The sequence below is a fragment of the Coturnix japonica genome, chromosome 8, assembly GCF_054131305.1.
Source record: "Coturnix japonica strain WE chromosome 8, WE-NBRP24, whole genome shotgun sequence".
Taxonomy (NCBI): Eukaryota; Metazoa; Chordata; class Aves; order Galliformes; family Phasianidae; genus Coturnix; species Coturnix japonica.
In genome coordinates this window covers 26,376,444-26,404,173 of record NC_140670.1, presented here as the reverse complement: position 1 = coordinate 26,404,173, position 27,730 = coordinate 26,376,444, and the positions used below count along the sequence as shown (strand labels likewise).

Here is a 27,730-nt window from a genome sequence, read left to right as displayed (position 1 = left end):
AGACTCCGCCCCCCTCAGGTCCGTCCGTCGCGCCGCCCGCCGCCGCCATCTTTGTTGATGTGTCAGGCCGAGCTGCGCGGCCATGGGGCGGCTGGTGCCTTCACCTCCAGCCTCGTAGCGAACAAGGGTGGGCCGCGGCCGGAGGAGGGTGAGTGGGAGTGGGGGTCCTCGCGTGCTGCCGGCTCTCGGCCTCACTGGGTTCTGTAAGGGAGGCGGCGGTCTAGAGGGCCGGAGTGAGGTGGGTCGACTCAGGGCTCGGGGTCTGGCCGGGGCGGCTTCATGGGAGCAGTCGGGGGCACTGAGTGAGGCCGCAGCTCGGCTGGGAGGTGACACGGGTGTGGGGCGCTCAGCTGAGCCGGGGCTTCCCTATATCTGCCTGCTGTGCGAGCCGCTTTGTCTCTTGACAGCTTTCTCGGTGCTGGTAATTAGGTCGTACCGTCTGGTCTGTGGTGTGCTTTGATTTCTCTGTGTGGTTACGAAGATTAGCAACTGGTGTTTTAGTAGGAAGGTTATGTTCCGGAGCTTGCTGCAGTGCTGCGGTAGTGTCCTTGTTTCTGCAGATGGCATTTTCAGGAGCTGCCTGAAAAGCTTCTTCCTGGGTTTGGAAGCTGGAGACTTTACTGCGACTTCAGTGAGACGGTTATGGTGTTGGAATGTGGGTTTGGGCTTACGGCCTGGCAAATAGCCTGCCAGGGTGGGTTTGATACAGGTGTGGGGAGGTTGTGGATGCCCCGTCCTTGGAGGTTTTCAAGACCAGGTTGGACGGGGCCCTGGGCAACCTGATCTAGTAAAGGTGTATGTTTGGTGGCCCTGCCAGGCAGGGGGGTTGGAACTACATGATCCTTGAGGTCCCTTCCAACCCGGGTCATTCTGTGATTCTGTGTGTGTGTTGCAAGGAGGTTGTGCAGAGCTGGTGAGGATCTTGTGTGGGACTGAAATCTGTAGGTCAGATGGGAAATGGAATAGTCTGCCTCTTGTTGTTGGTTTGCTGTATGTTGTAGACTTGGTTTTCAGGAGCTAAAAGGTGATAATCAGAAAAATCCACATCTGATCACTGTGGTTTGCTGTATAAGGTTACAGTTGCAGCAGCATGAAGGACAGCTGTATTTTTATATGGAAAAGGAAAGGTAATTGCTCTCATTATCAGCTCCTGAGAGCTGCTGCTGTTCATTTTAGAGATGGCAGAGCTCTAAAAACATAAGAAACTTGTTTGAAGGTTCTTCGAGACGCAGTCCAGCCCATTTATAATACCATCCATTTCATTAAAAAAAAAAAAAAAGTGAACTCGAGTCCTTCCCTTTCTGTAATCCTTCAGTTGTCCTTTCTTGTCTTGGCTTTAAAACAGTATTTTCTATTGTTTTAAAGGGCTTACTTGATTTGGTATTGTTGACAGATATTTATTGGTATGGTGAGATTTGCTCTTTCAAAGCTTCAAGAAGAGGACTGAGAAATCAAAGAACACAGAGAATGGTTTCTTTAGTCCTAATAGCTGTGTTGCTTATCAGTACCCTAAGCTAATATTGAACTTCCTGAAGTTGGCTTTTTAATGAGCTATGAAAAAATAGTAAACTTTTTGATGGATACCCAATTGCTTTTAGGTAAAAAGCAATATGCTGAATGACTAGTCTGCAATTTTTGTTAATCTCTGTGCTCCTGTAGTTGGTGATGTCTGTACTCTGTTTTAGCATGTTCTGAACGTATTTTTCTTTGCAAAAAATAATTTTGGAAAGCCCTTTGGATAACTTTATCTTCAAACCTGAGACTGAGACTCTCAAATGAAAGCAAAAAAAGTCTCCTTGGAAACAAATCAGCCTCTGAAATGCAGGAGAAAATCTGACTTCAAGAAGTGCTTGAAATACTGTAGGTAGTAGTTCCTCTTATATTAATTAGCAGAAGTTCACAGAATCACACAATGACCCGGGTTGGAAGGGACCTCAAGGATCATGTAGTTCCAACCCCCTGCCTGGCAGGGCCACCAAACATACACCTTTACTAGATCAGGTTGCCCAGGGCCCCGTCCAACCTGGCCTTGAACACCTCCAAGGACGGGGCATCCACAACCTCCCTGGGCAGCCTGTTCCAGGGCCTAACCACTTTCCTAGTGAAGAACTTCCCCCTAACATCCAACCTAAATCTTCCCTCTTTTAACTTAAAACCATTTCCCCTAGTCCTGCTATTATCAGCCCTTTCCAAGAGTTTACTCCCCTCCTGGGAGTAAGTTCCCTTCAGGTATTGAAAGGCTGCAATGAGGTCACCTCGCAACCTTCTCTTCCCCAGGCTGAACAAACCCAACTCCCTCAGCCTGTCCTCATAGGGGAGGTGCTCCAGCCCCCTGATCATCTTTGTGGCCCTCCTCTGGACCCTTTCCAAAATCTCCATGTCTTTCTTGTACTGAGGGCTCCACACCTGGACACAGTACAACAGATGGGGCCTCACAAGAGCCGAGTAGAGAGGGACAGTCACCTCCCTGTCCCTGCTGACCACCCCTCTCCTTATGGAGCCCAGGATCCCATTTGCTTTCCGGGCTGCCAGAGCACAGTTCATTCTCTTTAGAGCATACAGTTGATTCATTCGGGTCTTTAAAGACTTTTTTGTTTCTACCTGTTTATTTTTCCCTCAGGGATGCTGGAGAAACTCTGCAAGGAGATCAGATTTGGAAACAGTAGTGCCTTCCCATCCTCAGGAGTGGTGGTGTTCAGTAAGCAGAGGTCAGGCAGATGACAATGCTGTGATTGGTTGTGTGTTCTGGAAATGCCCTTTGAAAGTAGCCATGGATTGCAAATATGCTGGCATTTTCAATGCCCATCAAGCTAAAACCAGTATCTTGCGTGACACTACAGTGTTGTAAGGTCTGTCAGTGCTCTAATTTGTACCTTGCAGACAAGACTTATTACTCAGTTAACAAAGGAGAAGGCCTGTCATAGAATGTGTGCTTTGTCTGTTTTGATCTCAGTCATAATTTGCATTCCTTTCCTTCTCTTAATACGCTGTTTTGCACATATCAGTGTCAGAATGTGAATGCAGACATGATAGTGGGAATAGCTAGCTGGCTCCTAACTTAGCCTTGGTCTGAATGGAGTTGGAGGTGTGATGCTGAACCTCCTATGAGGTTATAGTGGTGCTGTTTCTGTTTGCTGCAGTGTTGGAGGCGAGACCAGTTGGGTTGGAAGAGTTATGTGCTGAAAATACTAGTGACAGAAGACTACGAGTCTGTGCATGATCCCTTAATTATTGAAGTATTTTTTGTAGCTTGAGGTGAAAGGACCCTGTTAGTAAATAGTTATTTCCTGAGACATGGGAAACTAACCCTGTGTCTAGTATGCGAAACAAATGAAAACCTCAGCATCTCAGTGCACCCAGTGACTTGTGTTATAATGGAGAATGAACCCAATCCCACTTGTTAAACCTTAACAGGTAAACTTTATTTTGGAGATGTGCTTTTACTTGGTTCTGTATGTGGAGTTAATGTAACCATATTATTAACCACTGGAAAGAGATCAGGAGAAACATAGTGATACCTCGAAGGAATGCATTCAGTGCTCAACTACTTAACTTGTGACTTAAGCAGAGTTGAAATATGAGTAATTCTTGTCTTCGAAAGGACTTGACTCATGCTAAAAGAATTGGCGGTGATACTGAGCTTTGTACCTTGACACTGCCACGGGGCCACAAGATCAGCATTTATATAAAGGTTTAAAGAAAAATAATTGAGCTTAAGTATTAAACTGATAGAAGCAAGGAAATCTGGAGTGTATTCGCTGTGTATACACTCACATCTGCTTCTCTCTCTTCAGAAATTGAAATCAAAGCAAGTCTTTGTGTGAGCTGCAGCAGGGAGCTGTGTCAAGTTATGCCTGGTCTGGAGAACTTGGTGTCCCAGCACACAGTCTGCTTTACTGCTGCTACAGTGAGTCACACGAATCCTGGCTGCACTGGAGTCCTCCAGCTTTTCTGTGTGGATGGGACTGTTGGTACATCAGCACTACTGGCTGATACCTCATTAAGTCCTGCGTATTTTGCTTAATTTAGAACCGGTATCTTATGTTTGGTTTAAGGTGAATGTAAATTAGTGGTGTGAGAGTCCAGCACAGGTGTGAGACTCTAGTGGTTTACTTCTGTTCCCTACGTGGTACACTGATGGCCTTCCTGTATTTCAGTTGCACAAGACCTCATGGCCATCCTCTGTCAGTTTTGTGTGGTAATCAGGCAGTGTTGGTGAGCATCATCTCTTCTGAAGCTGTTCAATTTCTGTCTTTTAAATATTTTGATGCTTTTTCAACTCTGTTCCTTATTCTGTTGTTTCATCCCTTCTAAAACTGGGTAGCTTGCTGCTTATGTAACCAAGAGAACAGGTGGCTTTTTTTTTGGCTTTGAGTTTATATGTCAGTTTTTAGTTTATGTGAAGTATCTGGCTCTGTGAAGCTTTTTATGCCTGTCCCTTTTGATTTAGCTGAATTGCACAGTGAAGGAGATGAGTTTCTCTTACTTTAGTTTGCCGTGAGTTCAGAAACCAATTCAGATAGGGAAGGTTAGTGAGTTTTACAGGCTGTCTGAAGAGACTGTTCCTTAAGGGTGTTTACTCAGATTTTTATGATGAATCTCCAGTGGAGATTACTTTGGTGTGATGCCATCTAGAAAAGCAAAATAAATAACAACAACCATTGGTCCAACACAGAGCTTGTGAAAGGAGAAATACCTGAGAAATAATGATTTCAAGTTACAATGTAGAGATAATTGCTGTGAAGGGAATTGGAGGGGGCAGCTCTGTAGGTAGCTATAAATATACTGACTTTGTTTAAAGGTGTGTGGTGTTTACTTGGTTTATACTACAAGCTACAGTGGCACTGTGACTATATATACACATACCATATAATATGTTGAGGTGACATCCATCCCGAGATCCCTACCTCTGGAAATGTGGGCTTCTTGTTTCAGCAGCACCAGATTTTTCTGTTGCTTATCCATTTGCCTGGTCTAATCGTGGTACTTCATACCCTGCTGACTCTTGGCATCATCAGTTCATGAGCCATGGGATGCTTAATCACTTCTCCCCTTGCTCCCCACCTACGCTCTGCAATGTGTCATTGCAGCTTTGGATCATTGGACTTCAGTCCATTGCTTAAAGGAAGTTTGAGTACTCTGTTGTGACAGATATGAAGATGGCTTTGTTAATTTAGGTTATACTTCTGCTTAAAAATAAGCATTTTTCCCTAATACTATGAAACTTTGGATGCTTTTCACGTTTCCAGAAGCGGAGAGCACATGTGGTCATGGCTAATGATGTGAGAACTGTGGTTTTGTGGTGGTTTTTTCTGTTTTTAAACTGTGTGTGTGCTCAGTTGGGGGAGAGGAGGTGATGCTGCCTTTGCCAGTGGATCTGCTACAGGGCCTCATAGCACAGCTATGGGGGAAAGCATCTACCTGACCATGATGCATACCCTTTATTGTTGAAAGGAACTGATGTAATTGATTGCAGCTGACCACTGTATTGTCTAATGGGTGGTTGGGTATGTCTGGTGTTCAGTAAACTGCATTTATCATATTAACTTCATGTTAACAGAACATTTACTCCTCTTTCAGAAGCTTATGTGCCTCAGAGTCACTTATCTCAATACTTTTCACTGTTAAAACCCACTCTGCTTTGAACAAGTCTTTGTTATATGTGTGCACTCCAGGAGCATTACTCCCTCCCTCCTTTTCTTGTTCCCCTTTCTCAACTGTGTAGCTACACTTTGCAGCCTAAATATGTTCTTTTTCTGTTCCAGCAGTGATTTTTATCTCATGGGACCTTAACAGCCGGACTGTTTGCATTACAGTATCACCCTAGGCACACACTTCTGTCCTTCTTTGCTCTATTTCTGGTAAAAGTCCAAATGTGACAGTTCCTAGGTGACAAGATGCCGTTCCCTTTTATTGTCAGTAAATTTTCTTTACAGCCCAACTTTGAAATACTTCTTATAGTTCTGTAGTTTAGTTTCCTTTAGAAGTGTTTTGAAATTGGGTGAAGATAAAGCCTCTTTGTTCTCCATTATTTAGAAGGTAAGAATGGTGGGGCTTGGCCCAAACTATGTGTTTTATAATATGTAACATTAACAGTTCATCTGCTTAGAAAGTTCTTCGTGGTTTGGGATTTAAAAGAGTTATGTTTGTGTTTCTTAAGGAGACCAAAAAGGCGGTTAGAAATGGCACGGTATTGAATTAAAGTGTACTAAGTTGTTAGTGCATGTCTGTAATATTAGGCCTGTGGCCTGTAGAAGGCTGTTTCCCCCTTTGGGGGTTGTGCAGACAATGGGAGGCACATGGAGGGAGAATTACTTTCATTGTGTGTTACCTTTCGGTGGCTGGGAATTATGTAGCAGAATGAAGATTTCTAATGATAGAGTGGATTACCTGATGGACAGCCCAAGGCAGAATGTGTTCAGAACATCTTTAATGAGTAGGTTGTATGTACTTGTCAGCGGAGGAAAAGGGAGGATTGCATGTTACAGAAACAACTTTTTTTTCCATGAATGGGCTCTGAATTGAGAATTTGTTTTTGCTTTATGATTGATAATAGGCAGAAGGAAGCAGAAGAGGAGAGCAGGAAGGAGAAAATGCTTTAGCTGTGAAGTTAAAAAGATAGTTCTTAACTTTCTGTTAATGCAGAGAAAATACAGAATTCTTACATTTTCAATTGGTGTTCTTCTAGGTGAGTTGAATGGAGGGATTAGAATGGTGCCTCGATGTAGCTATTGTTTGAAATATTCTTGATTCATAACCTTGTTAATAGAGTTGTAGCTGTAGAAACCCTCCATTGCTAGCATGTGTGCTGATAGCCAAGCATTTATTCATAGGAATGTCAAATCATGTCATATATATATATATAATGTCACTTGTCATATATATATATATACACACATATATATACACATACACACACACATATATATACATACACACACACTAATAGATCTTGGGTTAGTAAACAGTTACATAAATGTTCACTGATATCATCGCTGGCTCTGCTGGTAATTCTTTTTCTACTTCCCTGTAAAAACAGAATTATAAACAAGTACCTAACTGGCATAATACATCATCATAGCAAGGATACTGTACTGTGATTATATATGCACGTTATTTCAGAGGTCAGACTAACGTGGTGTAGCACGTTGTGTGTTCAGGTTGCAGAAGTGAGAGCAAATCTTGTCTAAGAAAAAGAGCTGCTGGACTTATCTGCTTAGCAGCTGGGTTTAATGGGACAGGTTAAGACCTTTATCTTACAAGCTGGTAGTGTACAGATCAGGTCTGTACTGTTAAAGTAGCTAAATATTAAACGTTATTTGACTTGATTTTTAAGTCATTTTAAACCTTGAGGTAGATTACTTGCAGGCAGTGGAATGTAAATGGACATAATCCAAATGAATTCCAGTAGACTGTAAGTTTTGACTTCTTACATGCAGTAGCTTGGCAAGCATTTTTGTACAATCAGACCTTATCTATGAGTAGCCCCTGAGGCCAGGGCTTAACAGTCTCTTACAGCGCCTGCTACTGAAGGGACCTAGAAGAACTTTTCTTTTTTTGTCACTTTACATAATAGTGTGTCAAGTTATTTGATGTTCCCTATAGATCATCAAATACCGATCTTGTAGCAGGTGCTTAACTGAAGAACTTGAATGTCTGTCACATCAGGGCCTTTTATCACTTGATTAGCAGTGTATAGAGGATGTTTCTCTGTTCTAAAGTCAGCGAGTGAAAAAAATACTGCTCATTTCCTGAGTCTTGCTTGCTTTCACATATGAATGTGAGACATGTCTTCCTTTAGAAGTCGCTGTGTTGTTCATTCATTGTATCTGCAGGCTAGCAAAATCTTCCTGATTTTAATCCCAGTCAATTTTGCTATCAGCAATTTGGCAGACAAGCACATCACAGTTGCAGTAGTATGAGAGAAGGCTGCAAGCCTTACAGCGATAGCCATTAATGTTCTGTGTGCTGTGGCAGAAGTTAAACTACTTCTCCAGGTTCTAATGTAATATTTAAACTGGATATAATGTGCTGATCCAGATTTAAACTTAATTATTGCAAATCCTGTGAGATAATGGAGGAGGACTGCGTGCTTTGAAGAACACATCGGCGAGGATCAAAGCAGTCTCTACAAAAGAAGAAAAACCAACCAACCCAAGTTTTGCTTTTTGTGAACGTGACAGTATCGTAGTGTAAAAATGCAGTGAGGCACTTGGGTGTGTTGTGCTCAGTTCCTGGGCCCAGTGGGGCTGTGGTGGAGGCTGACTAGGTGGGCATTCCTCCTCATATCAACAAGTTTAGAATCAGGCATTACCTCTCGCTTTGCTTTCTGTTTCTTATCTGTAGGAAGACACAGCTGCCTTCTTGGCTTTGTGCAGTGAAGCAGGAACCTGATACAGTTGTGTGCGCATAAGGAGGTGTGAGAACAGCTGGGAGGAGGGCAGCTCAGGTCCTCTTTGTGAGTGCCAGGTCAGGGAGGGAACCTCACAGCCAGAGCTACATAGCACGTGTTGCACTGAACGTGGTGCGGCACACTCCAGAGGTGACTGGGTATTCCAGGCATGTAGGCAGGCACGCTGGGGCTGGGTCAGTCCTGAAATGGTAATTGGAGAAGTTTCTGCCCTGGGCGTTTCATTGAGACCTGGTGGTGATTACATCCTGCTGTGGTGCAGGCAGCAGAGGGGTGGTGTGCTGCTGTTGGATCTCATAGGGAAGTGATGGAAGAGCAGGGTACCTCTGCTGTGCTGCTCATTGAGGAAGGAGCAGAGCAGCTGGTCGAAGCTGGAGAATGTGGTGTGCACCTGGCAGTGCTTGGCTTTCACTGATTTCTAGGTGCAGGCCTGCCTTCATGCATAAATAACATAGTGCTAAGTGAAGCAGTTGATTTGCATTTTACATTGTTTACGACACCTTCTGAAGATAAAGTATGCTGAGATCACCAGCATGTCTTCTTTTCTTCATGCAGTATTGGGTAAGAAATTGAAACCACAACTTTATTATTTCTCTTAATTTCGGAAGATTCATTTATAGCAATATGTGAGATAGTAGAAGGTGGATACAAAACATAGAAAAGCCACCAGTTACTGTCTAATGAGGTACCTTGCATGGGGTGTGCTACATTTGCATGTTGTGAATCGGCAGCATTTCATTTCAGCAGGCTGCAGCTGGGCTAATGGCATTGATGTTGTTAAGTTACTTTAGCATGAATTTTGTGTACAAAGCAGGAGCCTTTTCTTGACAGTCATTACTGCAGTTTTCTGTCTGGTCTTATCTACTATATTCTGGTGCCTGAGGTGGATGTGACAAACCTGGGATATGCAGGAGACCTATTTTATGGTCAAGGAGGATTGGCAGTGGTAGTTACTCCAATATGAAGATAAATTCTGATCCTGTGGTTAAGTTTTATTTCTATTTAAAGATAGTAGTTCAAATTTGAAAACTTGTCCTATTTGTTGGCAGTAGGAGGAGGAGAATTGTTTAGGGCATGAGCAGCTTCATACGCATGTGAGTGGATAAATGTAAAGTCCAGTATTTTGGCATTGGAAAGGCCGGGAATGCCCAGAATACAAGTTACTATATTAAAAGCAGCACTGAAATGTAGAACAAGTCTGGAAATACTACATGCTGATAGTTTACTCTTCATGCTGTAACAGATTAGTGTAGTATCTGTTTGAACTCCCCACAAGTTAATTCAAAACCTATGCTTTGTTCACAGTTGATAATAGCTTGATAATAGCTCATCGTACATGGAGTCAGTGGTGTTTTATTGCTTGGTGATTACTTGAATTATGCAAATAATTTTATTTCTGCTTCCAGAGAGATTAGGCTTAGTCTCTAATATTAATTCACAGTCATGTTTGCTGAAGGAAATAACAAGATGAAAAATTAGCGTTCTTGCTAATGTATGGTTTCTGTTTTTCACCTGTTGCTGTCTTGCGAAGATAAATACCATCTGGTTTGCTGACTGGATGTTTTAGGCATGATGAGCAATGTGGAAGTTCCCATGCCTCATTTTACCTCCTCTTTTCCTGTGGGAGTTAACTGAGCAGCTGGGCAGCAGCGAGCAGCTTTGAGGCAGTAGTACATCTAACAGCTACACGTTTGGGGGATTTGATACCGCTTTAGCAAGTACTTCAGAAAGGCTTAAAATAAGCCAAAGGTTCTCTCTGATCATCCCAGAGGAAGTGCCAGCAAGAACTTACACTACAGTGACTGTGGTAGGAAAAAGACCTGCACCTTGGCTTTATGCTAACTCAGTGACTGTGTGTGGCCAGGCCTGCTGAGTGTGGGGCTGCGAGCTGTGTATGACAGGAGTGTGAACAACTGCATCATTTGCACGTTATTTCATGGTTATTGACTGTTAAATCCGCCGGGCTCAAATCATTATTTTTAACAGCTTTTTAATTAAGTAGGAGGTAGTTCTGTTCTGCTGCTGTCAAGCTGAATAATTTTTCCTCTAGCTGCATTCATTTGCTTTGCTGATATAGGCTGTCTGTGGGTTTTGTTTGTTTTTAGAACAACAGCATCACGCTGTGATTTCATTACTGGGAGAAGTTATCAGAAAGGAGCTGGATACCCAAAGAGCAGCTGTTTTGGCTGCGCAAACAAAGTGGATGGATTTGTTGGCTCCAGGACTGGCTGAAGTGTAAATATTTGGAAGCAGAGGAGAGGGGTCATGGATTTTACTAATATCAGAGGAGATTTCCTTGTAAATCTTGTGCAGTTTTCACAAGTTTTGCATGGATTGTTGTGTAAAAACACCCGCATTCTCACCTCTATTTTCACTTGTTGTTTCTATCAGTTTGGCCTGTTCTAGAGGGATGTATCATTCAGATTTGTTTTGAAACCAAAAAGATGTATTCTGCTTGTTACTGTAAGGTGTAGAATTCTCTTCTGATGATTTGTGACTATTGCCACAGCACGTTCCCTGTCATATTCTCAGCTCTGCATTCAATTTACACCTCCCTCTCATTGATGAACAGGTGCTGGGTTTGGGTACTAGCAGTGGGGCTTGTTTGCTAGGACTTTCTGGTAGAAACAGCTCAGCTGAGGCTGTAGCTTTTTTCCTTATCTGATTTTCTTCCAAATAGTAGAAGGTGACAGTGGTAGCAATAAGTCACAGATATAATGGAATTTGTGTATCCCTCTGTCTTAATGGCATAAGGCGCATTACTTAATGTTGGTTAATAAGGCAGAGGCTCTGGAGAAGACAAGCAGTACAAAGGGTTTCCTTTCAGATTGAGTCCAAGTGCAGCTCAACAGCTTTGTGAAACATGAGAGAGAAAGCAAGTATGAAAACATGCCTCATGTTGCAAGGTGGCAAAGTTGCTTTTGATGTAATTGTTAGAAAAGCAATGTTGAATTTGTAAATTAAAAAGTGCTTCTGTTATACATAGACTACTGGATACAGTATTAGCAGGACAAGATTGCATCTGAAAGTTATGAGTGCTATAATGAATTTCTGCTGATGGAAATAGTGTGTTAAGAGCTTCATGTGCTTGCTAAAAATGCCAGCAGTCTTTCCAGACACCTGACCATCTGGGATACTGAAAAAGATGCAGCATTATACTCAGGCTCTTCCATAAACGTTCTGGTTTTCTGGATCACGGTATGGTGTCCTTCTAAAAAAAGCACTTCCTACACAGCCTTTCAACTCAAGTTTTTGCTCCGCAAGCTACTTTTTGAGAGCGCAGATCTGCTGCAGACCATCTGTGCTCATCCAGAGGGATTTCAGTAGCTTGCAAGTGGATGTGGAAAAGAGAATCTCACTGTGAGCTTGTTCCTTCTTCTGAGTTATTGGGTACAGATACATTGGACTGTATGACTAAGTAGGTGAGGATGTGGCAATAAGGAAATGTATTCTCCTGGCCTAGATGCAGGAGTCACCCTGCTTTGTTTAAAACAAAGACTGAGAGAGAGCATATTACTGCTTTCAAATCACACATACAAAATAAAAGCTATGTTTCTAGAGTCTTTTTCACTGTCTGATTTCTTTTTTTAATTTATTTTCCCCAGGAGTGATTACTAGCACTCCTTCTGGTTTAAAATTATTATTAATTCTAAAAACACTTGTCTAAATATTTTTGCCTGTTGAATTTTACCTTCCAGTAGCCTTTCTTGCTTCTTTCTCAATTTTTGTTTTGATTTGGATCGTAACATGTTGTCTAATATGAGTTGTTGTTCTAGATTTCTGAAGGAATACGATGGAGGAATATTCACCAGGAATGCAGAGCACGCTGGAGCCAGTCGGTCTGTCAGAGGAAGCCTCTTACCAGTCCTCAGACAGCAAGAAGCCGAGTGAAACATCGGGAATGAAGGACTGTTCAAGCATCAATTGCACTGGAGGTGACGCTGGTGTTTTGGAAGCAGAACCGAGGTTGTCATCCTTGGACCAGGATTCAACAGCTGCTGACATGAGTGGTGGTGGAGGCCTGACGGAAAGGCAGGAGCAGCAGTGTGCTATTCTTGACCGCAGTGAAGGGCAGGACTGTGGTGCCAATACCTGCTCTGAAAGAAGGATAGAAGGCTCCACGGAAACAGGGTGTTTATCTAGTGAAGAATTTGGAGGAGATCCAAAAACTAATCAGACAGAGCAATCATTGATAGAACTACTTCAGGAGCTAAGGGAGGAATCGGACTTTGTGAGAAAATCTAGTGATAAAATCTATTCAGAAAGCCCTTATGACACAGACTGCACCAAGAAGCTTATTTCCACAATACAACAGACTTCTTCACAGGAGGATTTGCTGAAGGAAATAGAATCTGAACTCTTATCTACAGATTTTTCCAAAGAATGCAAATGCCCGAATGGTGTGAGGAAGGGTGAGCGTGCCTTGGCCGTGTTTGATAAATGCGTGCAAGATAAATACCTGCAGCAGGAGCAAACTATAAAAAAGTGAGTGTTTCAATATTCTCATCAGAAATATTGAGCTATATACCAAACAATTTCAGTTGTGTGAATATGGCCTTTTGTTAGGAAACAACTAGTATTTTGTGAGTTGTTTGAAGCACAGTTAATGGCTTTTAAGAATTTTCTTTAAATGAGGAATTATTTTTACCTAGTGTGTATGTACTTGTAAGGAAAATATGTGCTTAGGTTAAACTTTGATTCCTGTTTACAGAACTGGAAATGAGTGTGATGTTCTTCAGAAGAGACATTCTTGTAACATAGTAGGGGAGGACATCAAAGGGAGTAAAGGACAGGCAGAGACTCCCAAGAAGTATAGACTGTGTTCTCTTGTACCTTACCAGTTAACCTCTGCCATAGAATGTGAGGAAAGTCAAGCTTGGATATGTATTGTTAGGCAGTCAGTAATTGTTGAGGGGGAGTGGGAATTTGAACTGCTGTTGGGTGTGTAGATGGTTCTAACTGCAGAAGGTGGGAACAAGTTAGTTAGGTTTTATGTGTTTACAGTAAACTCAAAGGCAGGCCATAAATTTTTCACAGCAGTGGGTCACCTACTTACAGACAAATTCACATGTAGGTACATGTATTTACTGTGTATGTACACAGTTTTTTTTAATGTAAGCGTATCTTCAGTTTCTCTTTATTTGCCAGCTGGTATCCGTGGAGTAGTGACTTTTGAGGACTCACCTCCAGAGTGCAAAGCTGCTGTGGAGCACTCTTATGTTTGGTTCAGAGGACAGTGAGTGGTTGATTTTTGTCCCTTTGCTTATGATCAGCAGTATTTCCTCTAGCATTGCTCTGGAAATACCCCAGCTGTCTTTTTTTATCAGAAATGGGATACATAAGTGCGCAACAGTTGTGTGAATCTCAGTCTGCTTTTAGGATCTGTAATCTTGGAATATTCAGTACTTCTGAACTGTTTCTTAATCTAAGCTTTCTTTCACTGCTGGTGGTTTTGAAGTCTTTGTAATGTTGAGGCCTTGTTTGTTTAAAGATCTTTCTTGAAAGGGAAGCTAAAGATGAAAGTATGTATCTAAAGGGATTTTAAATATCTTGTTTGAGTAAATGGATGCCTCTCACAGATTCATGCAATTAGGGCCCTAATTTGCTTAAGTGCTTTTGAAAATATCTGATATTACCTGCATCTTAAACATTTAATTCATTTGAGACTTCTTCTTCAGCAACTCTGACAATACTACTTCTGAGTTTTGTGTGTGACTGCCTTATATTGCAGTGCTGGAAGATCAAGCAAGCATTTTACTGTTGAGGTGTTAGCTTAAACTGAGGCTTCAAACAGCTGCGAAAGAAACAAATCATAGCTTAGAAAAGAACTTTTTAGGAGAATGAGCATAGACACTGTCATTGTTGCTTAGGACTTAGAAAATCAGGGTTCCATTTCCTACCAGCTTCTCAGCTTCATTCTGAACAGTTCATGCCAGTTCACAAAGGAATACAGCATTTGTGTTTTTAGACCTTTGACTGGGGGGAGCTGTGTGGTTGGAAATTGGTGTCAATGAGTACCTTAAAATATTCACCTTTAAAGAGCTTGCTGCTGGTTCTGTTAGCTGCATGGAGGCATGAAATTTCTTGCTTCATCATGGACATTAGTAGCCCCAAAGTGCTGGAAGCAAGCAGTTTTCTCACAAGGTGCTGGTTTAGATTGAACATTAAGCTTTTAGTCTTACTTTAGTCTTTTCTTTTTGTAAGGGTTTGGTGGATTTAATTAATGTTTGTGGCTGTAATTGCAATACATTTGCAAATCAGGAAGAAAAAGCATGCACCTCAATTAGAAACAATCAAGCAAAACAATGGAAGTAGCATATCTTCTTTTTTTTCTTTACAGATTGATTAAAGAAAATAAAAAACATCAAGAACTGATTTTGGAAATCTGCTCGGAAAAGGACAACTTGAAAGACGAGTTGAAAAAACGGACAGAAACAGAAAAGCAGCACCTTAACATTATTAAACAGGTACAGATAACAAAAGAGAAGTGGCAGATTGTATCTTAACTGTATTTGGTGCCAGCATTTAATAGGATGCACTTGGTAGCACAGGGAGGAGGGTGGGAATGCCCGTGCTCAGGCGTCCTTAATGTTTTACAAGGGTAAAGCCATTCTTCCACCGAGTATCTGCTGGCTAAAAATGCTTTACATCTTTAGTTGAATGATCTGAGTCCAGAAACTCAGTTTATGTGTTCAGTATCTGAAATTCTTGTAGAGTCAGGAGAATTGCCTTGTTAAGACCTTGTATACCTGGGCTTTCTGCTGAAGTCAGGGTATGCTCTCTAAAGGCATCTTGTGTATTTTGGCAGAATGGCAAATTCAAGCCCTTCTCCTAATAGAGTGATTTATTTCTTGCATGTAAACATAAGGGGATCTTATGGAAATGTTTCTATCATGCCTGATTTCTTTGTGGTAATCTTAACTACTGCATCAGCTAATAGAAGTGAATGAGTGTATTTTCTGCTGTAAATGCTAATAATATGTGGAATATCTATGAAGATTCAAGCGTATTAGATGCGATCTTACACGTTGTTTTGGTATTAGCAGTTAATGCATAGAGGCATTGGTGAGTGAGTGGTTCAGAACCATGACAGGCCAAAGAAGAACGTGGGTTTTCCTTTGATGTGGTCTGGCTTTAGTGCAGGAAAGAAAATTATCAAAAGTATCACATCAGGCGTCACCTCCTTCCTTATAAGAAAATTTAGAGAGGAATCAAACATATGCTTGGAGTCCATGAGTAACATGTGTGACACTACTTGCTTGGAGGTGATGTCGCACAGTAATAGTTTGGACTGTTACACTTTGAGATCGTGACTGGAGTTGTGTGATACATTGGAGTAGCTTTCAAGTAAACGAAAGTTTGTCTGCACTCACAACTGGAAGCAAAATGTGTATGTTTGTAGATGTGAAATGTTTTCTTGTGCTAGGGAATGATCCACCTGCAAAACTGTAGAGCATGTGGTCACATTTGTTGTGTGATAAGAAATATTGCTGTTTGTTCTTGGCTCTTGTCATAGCTTGGAATTGCACAAAAATGCAGTACTAGCCCTGACATCTTTATGTTTTTACACTCCTTTCCCCCGCAAAGAAATAAGAAAGGCAGACCTTGGTGAATTGGTCCTCCTTGGAACAAGAGGGTAATCATTAAGGAACAATTAGAACAACCTTTGGACAGCAATACAGTTTATGTACTTACCCTTGTGCCAGTGCTACACTGTGTCCTGTCGTACGGCACTTGTGTGGCTGTGCAGTGGATGTGCTTTGGGAAGTGTTCCAGTTGACTGTCAGTAATTATTTTTCAGCTGGATCAGGACTCTGATCTAGTTTGCTGGGTGGCTAAAAATATGTGCCAGCACAATGACTAAGTGCCACCTTTGTATTTGCTGAGTTATTTTTCAATGAATTAATTGCTGGTTCAGTTTGAATGCATGACGTCTTTGCTGGCACAGGGATATCAGCCAAAGAATGGAAGACAAAGTAACTTCATATGACAGCCATCACTGTTGCATTTGCTGTCAATCTTTTTTTTTTTTTTTCTGTAGTAAATCACTGTGCCTCTTGTTTTACTTCATTTGATGTCAGTGTCTCACATAAGATGAAAATACACAACTTTCATGCTTTGTACTTAGTACAAAGCTAGATGTTAGTATGGTTAGTTGCAGCTTAAAGCACTGGTAAAGATCTGTTGTAGCTTATAATTTTCTATGTAATGTTCCTGCCTGTACAAAACATGATCAAAGTCTTATTTTCCCTATAATTATATCACACTATTGTCTTTTAGCTAGAAGCAAGAATAGAAGAGCTTAATAAAGAAGTGAAAACTAATAAAGACAAACTTGTAGCTCAAGATGCAGCAGCCAAAAATGCTATTCAGCAGTTGCATAAAGAAATGGCCTTTCGAATGGAACAGGTAATAACTTTTAATTACTGAACATCTCATGAATGACCTTGATCTTTGTAGGAAACTTGCAGCCTTGGTTGTTAGATGAAGTGGTTAAGTCAAAAGCTTCCAAAATAGCAACTAATACCATGCAGTTACATATATATTTTTGATAACTATCACTAATGAATTTCTAAATAGCTGTTAACATTCTGGAGTGACTGATGCTTTCTTACAAATACACATAGTTAGGTGTATGCAATTCAGAACCCATCTGAAAAATAAGCCACTGAACTGTTGACATCTGACAAGAAGACAGAGGACTGAAACAGTGTTTTTACAGAAGTATTGTTTTTGTTACTAAACTTGACATATATGCTACTTCTGGAATAACCAACTGAATTCAGAATTACTAAAATAGTGGTAATTTGCTTGAGATGTTCAGTTATGAAGCTGCAGCTGCTCAGGTATTGACTGTTATGAGTAATTCCAATTGAATCGGTTGAATTCTTGTCATCCCATTTAAGTGGGGATCTAATGTTAATCTTTGCAAAATTTGAGCTGTTGGGTCCTATTTTGTTATGCTAGTCTATTGGGTATTGTAGGTATTGCAGTAGTGTCTTACAAAAGCAAAGTAGAATGAATCAACCTTTTGTTTCATATTTAACTATCTTTCAAGGCAAATAAGAAATGTGAAGAGGCGCGCCATGAGAAGGAAACAATGGTGATGAAATATGTCCGAGGGGAAAAGGAGTCACTTGACCTCCGAAAGGAAAAGGAGATACTTGAGAGAAGAGTGAGAGATGCAAACAAAGAAATTGAAAAGCACACTAATAAAATTAAGCAGCTTTCTCAGGAAAAAGGAAGATTGCACCAGCTCTATGAAAATAAGGTGCTCCAAGTGTTGCTGTGTGACTTGAGTGAATGATTAAAAGTACTATCAAACAACCTTATCAACACTAGTTTGCTATTATGCCTGGTAAAATAAGCCTGTTTTCATTTGATTTTACTGTGAAAACCACTTTCTGCTGTAGGAAAGGGAGGAAATAACTGATTTCTTACTGTCATCTTCTTGTTTGGATCTTTTTAAAGGCTGTAATGACTTTAAATTGTTGCAGTCTTTATTGAAGATTTTCTGCCTGGGCCCTATATTATTTCATACAACTAAAAGCTGGTTATACAGCAGTAGGAATTCTCAGTCCAGAATATTGCCATTCCTTTCTTAGAAGCCAATAAGGGGAAAAGTCATGGGGAAAAAGGATGAGAGCGTGGCTTCAGGTTTTAAAGCAGTAAGAATGCTGATAATACCTCATAATTACACTGGAGCCTTACAGGAATTGTACTGCCCTCACATGGTGCTTCTGTAAACCTTTTTTGGAAGGTGACTTTATCAGTTCAGAAACAGTTTGAAAGTTTGGCTTAATGGCAGACCTGTGGGTAACTACTGTAGTAGTGTAGGCCAGCAGTGTGCTATTAAGGTCTTACTTGATGCTGACATAGATGTTAATGGTTTAATCTTTAAACCGAACTGTGACATTAATTCGTACCTTCCTGCTTGGACTAGAACACTGATGTGTTGGGATTTTTTTTGTGCACTAAGATATCATGAACATATTTTATTCTGTGTATGGCTTTACAAAGTCGAGACATTAACTGTGCGTTTTACACTTCAGCCAGAGTCTTGTTGTAGAAGCACTGGATGATTGAAATCCATAAAATTGATGATTTTATTTTTTTTTTTTAGGAATCTGAAGCCACTCGACTCAACAAAGAGATTGAAAAATTGAAAGAAGAAATCAATTCTCACGTTATCAAAGTAAAATGGGCTCAGAACAAGTTAAAAACAGAAATGGATTCTCACAAGGTTGGTGACGTCCTGTCATGACAGGAAACTGCAGTCAGAGCAGCCTAGTTACTATATGGTTTACTCTTTAAGTAGTACTCAAATCTGCTTTAGAACATTTGTTTTTTGAACACCTGCAAGAGATTAAGTGCTCTTAAATTTATTGGTATTGAAGCTGAAATATTGGAAGGGTGTGCGGTGTTCATGCTGGAGACAATGAGCTCAATCTGATCCTTTTTTTCAAAGGATCATTTTTTAATTTGGATTTTGTATAATAGGTTTAACTCTTTTTGCTTTATTAGTCATGTGATTTGATACGTCACATGGAAAGATGTGTGCAGGCCATTTTTGTGTGCTTTCAGTGCTGGAACAGACAAAATTAGATGAAATAATAACTGAATAAAAGCAAGGGGGGGTATATGTGTGTTGATGAGCCGAGGGGAGCTGGACCTCCTGTTTTGGTTCATTTCAAACTGAAGTAGATAGCTTTTATAATAAAAAATGCTTTTTCTAAATTAAGGTGGATAATAAGCTTAACCATTTTTCATTCCTGTTTCCATAGGAATCCAAAGAGCGTCTCAAAGATGCAACAACAAAGTTGACTCAAGCAAAAGAAGAAGCAGACCAAATAAGGAAAAATTGTCAAGAAATGATAAAAACCTATCAAGTAGGTACCTTTCCTTAGGAGGTGAAATTAATGTTTAGGATCTGTTTGTTTTCTTCTTCCATCTCTGCCTTAAGCTGTAGCAGGGAAGAACCATTCTGTGTGAGCTGAGGTGACCAATCACTGGTGTATTTATCAATGTTCCAAGTAAAACAAAGGGAAAAAGTTTGTCATGTTTGGTACCCAGTCTGTGTGAAGGCCTTCCTTCACATGTTCAGAATTGTTAGATACCTAGCTGTGGAAGTACATTTAGTGATGTGAAATGCTGTCTCTGCTCATAAAGCAGGAAAGGGGAATGTAAAACCATAAAACTGTCCTTATATCTTCTGTCTTTTTAGGAATCAGAAGAAATTAAATCAAATGAATTGGATGTGAAATTCAAAGTAACTAAAGGAGAACTAGAGAAACAAATGCAGGAGAAATCTGACCACTTGGAGGTAATTATGTGATTTGTGTAGACGAATGTGGAGGTAGGACAGTTATTAACTTGGTAGTTAAGAATGCTGCAAGTTTCTAATTTGAGGATATTTTCTTCCAAGCTTCTTGCCAGGCATTCTAGTTTTGGCCTAGTATTCTATCTCAGGTGTCTATCTCCAGCTCTGATTTTTGGAGGATGTTTTTAGTTATTGCCCCAGATGTCTTTCTAAAGACAAAGCTATAGAAAAAGTACGGTACAATGAGGACAAAGTAAGTGCTATTTTGTTTATATACACGAATGTTGCTATAATTAAGAGCACAAATTCTAAGGCAGGATTGTTTTTCTCTGACCAGTATTTCGCTAAGCTATGAGACGGGGAGTAGCTTCTGTCCCAGAAGCTAAATTCTCTAGTGATTTAGTACTTGATCACACATTTAACTGAACGTGACAAATACACGAGTGTCTCTTTGCTGTTAACATTTCCCAGGGTTTGTTGTGGTGTTGATTTTGTACAGCTAAAACTAAAATGTGAAATCTAATTTTTGTTCTCGGTTCTCCCTAAGAATAAGAAAACCTTTAGGGTACCTGTTCTTTCGTAAACTCTCCGAGCTATTGTGTTGACCTGCATTGAGACAGATTTTCTTTGACATCCCAGAAGATGTCATTGTCAGCTGAGATTTCTTAGGGAACTTCTTGCTCTATTTTTAAAAGGTGCCTCATGCAAAAATAAAAGAACTGGAAGACTTGAAGAGAACATTTAAAGAAGGCATGGATGAGCTTCGGACACTGAGAACAAAGGTAGTGTGTGGGATCACAGGGGAGCAAAAGGCAGTGTTGGCTTTTGAAACAAGACTTTGTTCAATCTATTAATTGTATTTTTAGTTCTTTGAATAAATCATTTGATTAGATACTGACTGGCATGAAACTGGAAGTACGTTACTGTGACTGTGTGTGTGGCCTGTGTTGGTGGCTACTGGAATCATGAAGAAGTAATGCGAGTGTTTTGTACAAAAATTCAGAGATTTGATTAAAATTGTTCAGCTTCAAAGCTCAGGAAAATAAATTTTGTTTGTTTCTGTTTAGGTGAAGTGTTTAGAGGATGAGCGTTTAAGAACAGAAGATGAATTATCCAAGTATAAAGAAATCATTAATAGACAGAAAACTGAAATTCAGAGTTTACTGGACAGAGTCAAAACTGTAGATCGTCTGCAGGATCAACATCAGAGGTACAGATATGCACTTCTAGGAATGATGTGACTGATTTTTTTGGAAATGGAAAGTTACTTATTGAAATGATGATGCATTTTAAAACAGCAATAATGTAGAATATCGTTATCTTAAATGTTTTGTTTAATGTACATCAGTATTGCTAGTAATGGAGATAATGTCTGTCATCTCTTAGGAGACAGGTGGGTTTAGGCTCATCTAATGGAAGTGTTTGTTTCAGTATACTCTATAGGAAGTTCTGTCACATAGCCTGCTTAGTGCTTGCTTTTTTGGAAGACTGGGGAAAGTAAGAGCTAAACTGGAAAGATCCATTGCTTCAAAAATATGATGGGTGAATTAAAGTATTTAGCAGCTCCATTTCTGGCAGATACTTTGTGCAGACAGTGAGGAACATTTGTGTTTATGGTGGATTAGTATTAGCTGTGTTGTGTGGAAGTTTGCTCGCTTAAAAGTGTAAGGAACAAAATCTTGGAAAAGTTCATGGACAGCTGAGGAGTTTCTGTGTGTGTGAGTTTCTGTATGACACGTATTAACTAGAATGCGGAAATTCTTTCTGCTTCATTGATTCTCAGTAAATAAAATAGCTGTTGGATAAACAGAACCACTCACATGTCCCTCCAGTACTTCTTAGGAGTTCTTATTTGTCATTGAAAAGTCCCTCAGCGATATGTGTTGTCCTCGGGTATTAGAGAATGAAGCATTTTCCATTTGCTCTGTGCTGGTCAGCTGTATAAGCACTCTCATCAGCCTTTCTGAGGTAAAATGCATTCCATTAGAGACAACCGAACCTTACACTTCAATCAGTAACAGTTTTTGTTTGTTTTTTTTTCTCTTGGAGTCTTGCAGGAAGAATTAAGATGAGCTTGGTGACCAGTGAGAAAACTGCAAATGTGGTTTTTTCCAGTTGTCTTTTCTCAGTAATTGTGATGTCCTTGTAAATGGCTATTTTTCTATTATGTTTGGATCAAAAGTTTGTTTTTAAATATCTTATGTCTGCAGTGCTCATTACTGCTAGGCCATTTTTATATAGTTTTTTATTTCTCTCTTAAAATGATCTAAACATGTTTTCATTACTGTCTAGAATGTTTAATAAAGTTGTGGAATCTCAACAAGAGATTGAAAACTTCAGTCAGTAAATGCCTGTTATTTCTGAAACAGAAATCCTGGAATCTGGAACTCTGTTTTTTCCTGACATTGCTTAGAATAAATAAACTTAACTACCTGTCATCTTCTTGGCAGGAGCTTTGTCTTAATTCTTGTAAAATCTCGTCTCTCTTTTTTCTGATGAGAAAAGGATTGTAAGTGCAAATTTCTTTAGAGAAAACTGAAAGGAGACTTGTGTGAGAAGATATCATAAAGTGGATGTTCAGCTATTTTTTGTGCATTGGAGGAAGTATTAAAATATATGGAGTTTTGTAGGGAAGATTGTTTCGGGTTGTATGCTATGAACCACTTAAGCTGGATGCTGTTCACCTCCAGTGTTTCAGGGTTTCCTTTATTGGAGAATTTTAAGGGTCCCTTAGACCATCCTGAGATACTTAAACATTTAACTTTCTGCTTCAACCCTGACTGTTAGGTATAGATATGTCTCTCATCATAATGAAATAACATATTTTGAAAAGGGAAACATGAGAATATTAGATTTGCAGGCCTTTCTCTTACCTGCAGTACTGCTTCTGAGCATTTTGTTTAGACATCCTGTACAGCCGTGCGCAGTGAACAGAGGTTGCCTTCCTTGAGGATGCCAATGGCTTCAGCTCTAACACAGGGTACAGTTTTCTGTGTTGCTTCAGGATTGCATTGTGTTGTGGTATGGAATCTGCAAACTCTTTTGGTATTCAAAAGCACCCAGTGATATGCTAGGATCATTAATTGTTCTTTTCCCTTATTCAGTCTCAAATGCTTCTATTTCAGTAAGGTTTCATATCTGATGACTTCAAACTCAGGTTTTCCCTAATAAAATGCAATTGTTTTGACAGAGATGAACAAGATATCGGTGCTCTAAAGGAAGAAGTAGATGGTCTCAATTCTCTTATTGCTGATCTCCAGAAAGACATTGAAGGTAGTCGGAAAAGAGAATCTGAGCTATTGATATTCACTGAAAAATTAACCAGTAAGAATGCACAGCTTCAGTCTGAAAACAATTCCTTACAGAGCCAATTGGATAAGCTTTCTTACAGCGAAAGAGAGCTGCAGAATCAGCTGGAATGTGTTCAACAGGCTAAAGATGATCTGGTGAGTGTTGCATGCAGCTTGTTTCTTGCACTACTAATATGTCTGCAGGACATGAATTCCACCTTCCCTTTCCCAAACTCAAGCTCTTGAGTTCGCCAACCTGGTGGGGAAAGAAATCCCAAATTACACTGGCCTGAAATGAGTTGTTACCGTGTTGCTCATTTGGTCTAGGAAGGCAGAGTTGTTTGTACAGCTGTCCTTGAAGCAATCAAAGGCTTGTAATGTGTGTGTGAAATTATTTATTACTGTAAACTTTCTTAGATTATCTTTGAAAAATGTAAGATAAACATCATTTTTAATGTGTTGTCAAAAATAAGTTAATGTGGCTGCACTGCACAGCTCTACGTAGTTCTGTGCTGCATTGTATAGATGTTTTAGAGTTTATGAGTCTCTTACTGCAGCATTGCACTGTGTTGTGTATTCATTTGCAGAGTTACTGTTTAGTGAATTTTAAATGCAAGAGATTATCAGGTAAGAAGTGCTTTTTATTTGCCTGTTTGCTTACCACTTAAAATTATAATTTCAGGCCACCAAGTTGCAGAAGGAGGAGGATCAACGAAAGCTAGAGGTTGAGACGCTACAGGCTCAGCTAGCTTCAGAGCAGAAAGAACTGACAGCACTGAAGACCCACGTGGATGAGCTGAAAGATGAACTGACTACACAGAAGCGCAAGCAAGCTGCAAACCTGAAAGATCTAACTAAACAGCTTCAGCTAGGTTGAAATTATTTTCAGATACAATGAGGCAGCCTGGTCTGTAAGCCCCTTTGCAGGGTCTTGTAGAGACTAGAGTCATGTCTGTGTATTTGTATTGTTTGAGTGCACTCCTTTAAGATATTCCTGTCCCTAAAAAGAATGAGAGCAAGCAAGTTAGATTTGGGAGAAACTGCAGTTGCAGTAAACAGCCCTTATGCCAATTGTTGGTCTTAGTGGTTAAGACTAATAACTTTAGAAATGGGCTTATTCATAAAATGAAAGTTTTATCTCAAGAGAGTTTGCTCCTCATTACCCTGTGTGTCACTACCTGAATGTCACTGTGGGGTGCATAAAGATCCTCGTCATTGTATGAGCATATTCAAAAGTTGCTGGAAGTTTTCTTCTCCTGGTTGTATCAGGAGTTCCTGCTGAGAGGTAATTTGTAGTGTATTAAACAGAGCACTTCAGTTTATAAAGATGGATGTAGAAAGACCGATTTTGACAATAAATAGAAATAATTACTCAGTAGTTCGTAAGCTCTGAATGCAGATAGGTTTGAATACATTCGGATCTGTTTGAAATGCATTTGAAAGGGAAAAACTCCTACTGGCGTTTTGCAAGAGAAGTTGTTTGTCTCTTTTTTTGTATAAATATGAACAGCTGTGCACTTTCCCTTTTCATCCCTATTGAATGAGTGGTGCTTCTGGCACAAGTACTACTTCCAGCTCCCAGTAGTGATAGTCATGAGATCCTAAAACAGAGCTGCCATTCTGTCATTCAGTGGTTATGAAAGAGGTAAAATCAAACCTAAGTCATCTTGTTCTGAATTAATTCTCTGTGACGTTCCCCTTCGTCTAGAAACTGCTGTGGTGTATTAGGGATCTTAGCGGATGTTGCATCCAGGTACTTCATGTCTAGGGGAAGGGAGAGAAGGAGGGTAGTTGTTTTCAGGTGGCTGTTCTCCCCTACCCCCACATAGCTTTTAGTTGCTACCTTAAGTAGTCAAGCCATGTTAAATTATTGCAGGTTATAGAGGATTAGAGTGTTTGTTGTGTATCACACTATGATTCTTGATTTTTAATCTCCTGTTGGTAACCATAATTTTATTATACTTTTAGCACGGAGGAAATTGGATCAGATTGAAAATGGTAATTATGACAAAGAAGTCAGCAGCATGGGGAGCCGTTCCAGTTCATCAGGTAATATGACAAATAATAGGGCTGGCACGGCAATCTTTTCATCTTAATAAGATTGCCATGTTATGCTGCCATGAGCTTTTGTTCTTTCTGTGGTTTTTGCATATGCGGTGTGTGGGCAATCTCCCATTAAAGCTGACAGAATAGCCTTCAGACACCAAAATGCATGTTACAGGTTCTTATTTCAAGGCTGGAGCTTAATGTTTGTATGTTTTGGATCTTCTTAAACACCTGACTTTGTTGCTTTTATGTTTGGAGGAAGCTCAGGGCTCTCCAATTTGTAGAGGGCCCTCTTAAGTGCAGCCAGGGACAAAACAAAAGTTAGCAGCAGCTTTCAGCAGTGTTTAACTGCCCTGTGTAAATGATAAAATCAGTTAGCGTGTTTAGAAGCATCAGCGTATTTGTGTAAAATTCATTACTTTCTATCCAGTTAGCAGTAAAACAATTACCTTTAATGCTGAAAACAGCATCTGTTTTCTTCCTCTATAGATTGGGGTGTTGAGTTAGGTCTGCCAAATTATTGTGTCTTCCTTCTGTATAAGAGAGAAATACTTAGAGAGGTAAACAGAAAGCAAAAAATATTTCAGTCTCTAGGGGATCAGTGCTGCAGACTGTAATGTAGGTCACTGGTGAGTCTGTACACAGTTCTTGTGGTTGTAATTTTAGTGGACTCTAGAACAGATCTGTTTAACATCAGTTCAGTCTTGTATAAAGTAGTATTAATGAATATGAAGGTACTTCTGCAAAAGTATTAACAAAATAAAATCAGTTACACTGATAGGATTGTGCCTATGCTAGGGGTCTATGCTGCTGGCACTTAAATGTTATAAATACTGCCTATATAAAAACCTCACATATAAGGGAAACCAACATTCTGAAGAAAATGGGCTATTGAAATATAATGAATTAATTGCACTGGTGAAATTCTGTTTTACCTAGATGAGAGCTTTTAAAATTGGAATGTGTTGGCAGGGTCCCTTAATGCGCGCAGTGGCAATGAGGATCGGTCTCCAGAGAATACTGGATCTTCCGTGGCTGTGGATAGCTTCCCAGAGGTGGACAAGTCTGTCTTGGTCGAAAGAATTCTAAGGCTACAGAAAGCACACGCTCGAAAAAATGAGAAGATGGAGTTTATGGAGGATCACATTAAACACCTAGTGGAGGAAATCAGGAAAAAAACAAAGTATGTTCTGAGTTTGCTTCATAAAGTTTTCAGTATTTAGTATGCATAAACTCTTGTATATGTGAGACACTTTTTTTTTTCTTTAGAAGTTCTTAGTGTAGTTTTGGTATTGATAACTCTTGTCGAAATGATTTGGGGAGTTATGACTTGAATGAGCAGTGATGCTTCAATGACTGTTCAGCAACAAATGAGTCCAACTGTGGGTGCTGGCTGAAAAATGAAAAGAACAAAAGATTTCTCCCCGCTTGTCTTGTACTTTGTGCTCGTATGGATTAGTGTCACACAGCTCTCAGTAGCAACTGAGAACTGACAGCAGCGCTGCAAATCCTTCTCCAGAGACTTGAGTCAGGCAGAGAATAAAGTTGTTGCTAGAAAAGTTGTTTAAACCAACTCTTCCATGCATGAGATCTCTGAGCAGTTCAGTATCTAGGTGTACAGGTCATAGTCCTACTGTCCTCCCTCTAGCTCTCGTGGCTTACTTGATTTGAATATCAGCATGTGTTGCTACACTAATGTAATATATTTTTCCTGTGTGCTGAAGGAGGTGGTTTCTGTGGGATAATGAAATCATCTTAAAACTGAAGACTTTTGTTGTGTTTCATGTGACAACTTCAGATTGCACAGTACTTGATGTTTTGGGATAAGTGACATTTTCTTACAGTTCATTCTATCTTTCAGCAAAGAAAAGTAGATAGGGGCATCTTTTAGTCTTTTTCTTTCTTTGGTTGCAGTAGCAATATTGTTTTCTCAATGAACTTCTAAGTAGGTTTAACTTGTCACTGTAGAGACATGACTTTCCTTTGTTGCCTTGTGTCACCTGTATACCACAGGTGATAGATTTTCTGCTGTCATAGGTGTTGACTTCACTGCCTTTTCAGTAATACAGTACTGCTTGAAAATGATTGCATGTCAGGATTCTGAAGCTAGTTCAGTGTCTTTTTTCTACCTTCTAATGCTATGATGTCTTTTTTACTTTTTGCCCAGAATTATTCAGAGTTACATTTTGCGGGAGGAAGCTGGAGCATTGTCCTCAGAGGCCTCTGACTTCAACAAAGTACATTTGAGTAGGCGGGGAGGTATTATGGCGTCTCTGTATACATCTCATCCTGCAGATAGTGGTCTCACCTTAGAACTTTCCTTAGAGATAAACAGAAAGCTGCAAGCTGTGTTAGAAGATACGTTACTGAAAAATATTACATTAAAAGTGAGTATCTGTCTCTTTTGTTTTGTGAATTCTTGTGGCTCTGAAATAATCTCTTTGAAGAGATGCATGTATTGAAGGAGAAGGCTTTTCAGAAGTCAAACTGGTGTGAATAGTGATGCTCATAGCATTGGGTTAATCAAAGAGTGCTGTAACTTGAACTGCTAACTCCCTGCACCCTCTGTCATACACTGCATTGGTGGGCTGGTTCTCAGCAGTTGGCTGCGTGTGCATTCTGTGGAGGATGGGTTTTGCATGTTCTCCCCAGCTGTGTGGAGCT

General features: G+C 40.1%; 1 protein-coding gene across 7 annotated transcripts in view; it reads left to right on the top strand.

The window, feature by feature from the left end:
* CCDC186 (coiled-coil domain containing 186) overlaps nucleotides 1-27,730 on the top strand; it is a 33,888-nt gene that overhangs the window by 1,864 nt on the left and 4,294 nt on the right. Inside the window, exons 1-16 of one of the 7 annotated variants that reach the window (XR_014948759.1) lie at nucleotides 54-148; nucleotides 12,187-12,895; nucleotides 14,751-14,877; nucleotides 16,691-16,819; nucleotides 17,469-17,681; nucleotides 18,534-18,653; nucleotides 19,195-19,299; nucleotides 19,635-19,733; nucleotides 20,426-20,512; nucleotides 20,798-20,940; nucleotides 22,921-23,003; nucleotides 23,096-23,176; nucleotides 23,703-23,892; nucleotides 24,989-25,069; nucleotides 26,039-26,249; nucleotides 27,234-27,447. Coding sequence is in view for 6 of the 7 variants with exons in the window: in XM_085554763.1 (XP_085410889.1) it covers nucleotides 12,204-12,895; nucleotides 14,751-14,877; nucleotides 16,691-16,819; nucleotides 17,469-17,681; nucleotides 18,534-18,653; nucleotides 19,195-19,299; nucleotides 19,635-19,733; nucleotides 20,426-20,512; nucleotides 20,798-20,940; nucleotides 22,921-23,176; nucleotides 23,703-23,892; nucleotides 24,989-25,069; nucleotides 26,039-26,249; nucleotides 27,234-27,453 (2,673 nt within the window). In the remaining variant the exon portion in view is untranslated. The other 6 variants (XM_015867349.3, XM_015867348.2, XM_085554764.1 and 3 more) reach the window with 6 other exon arrangements.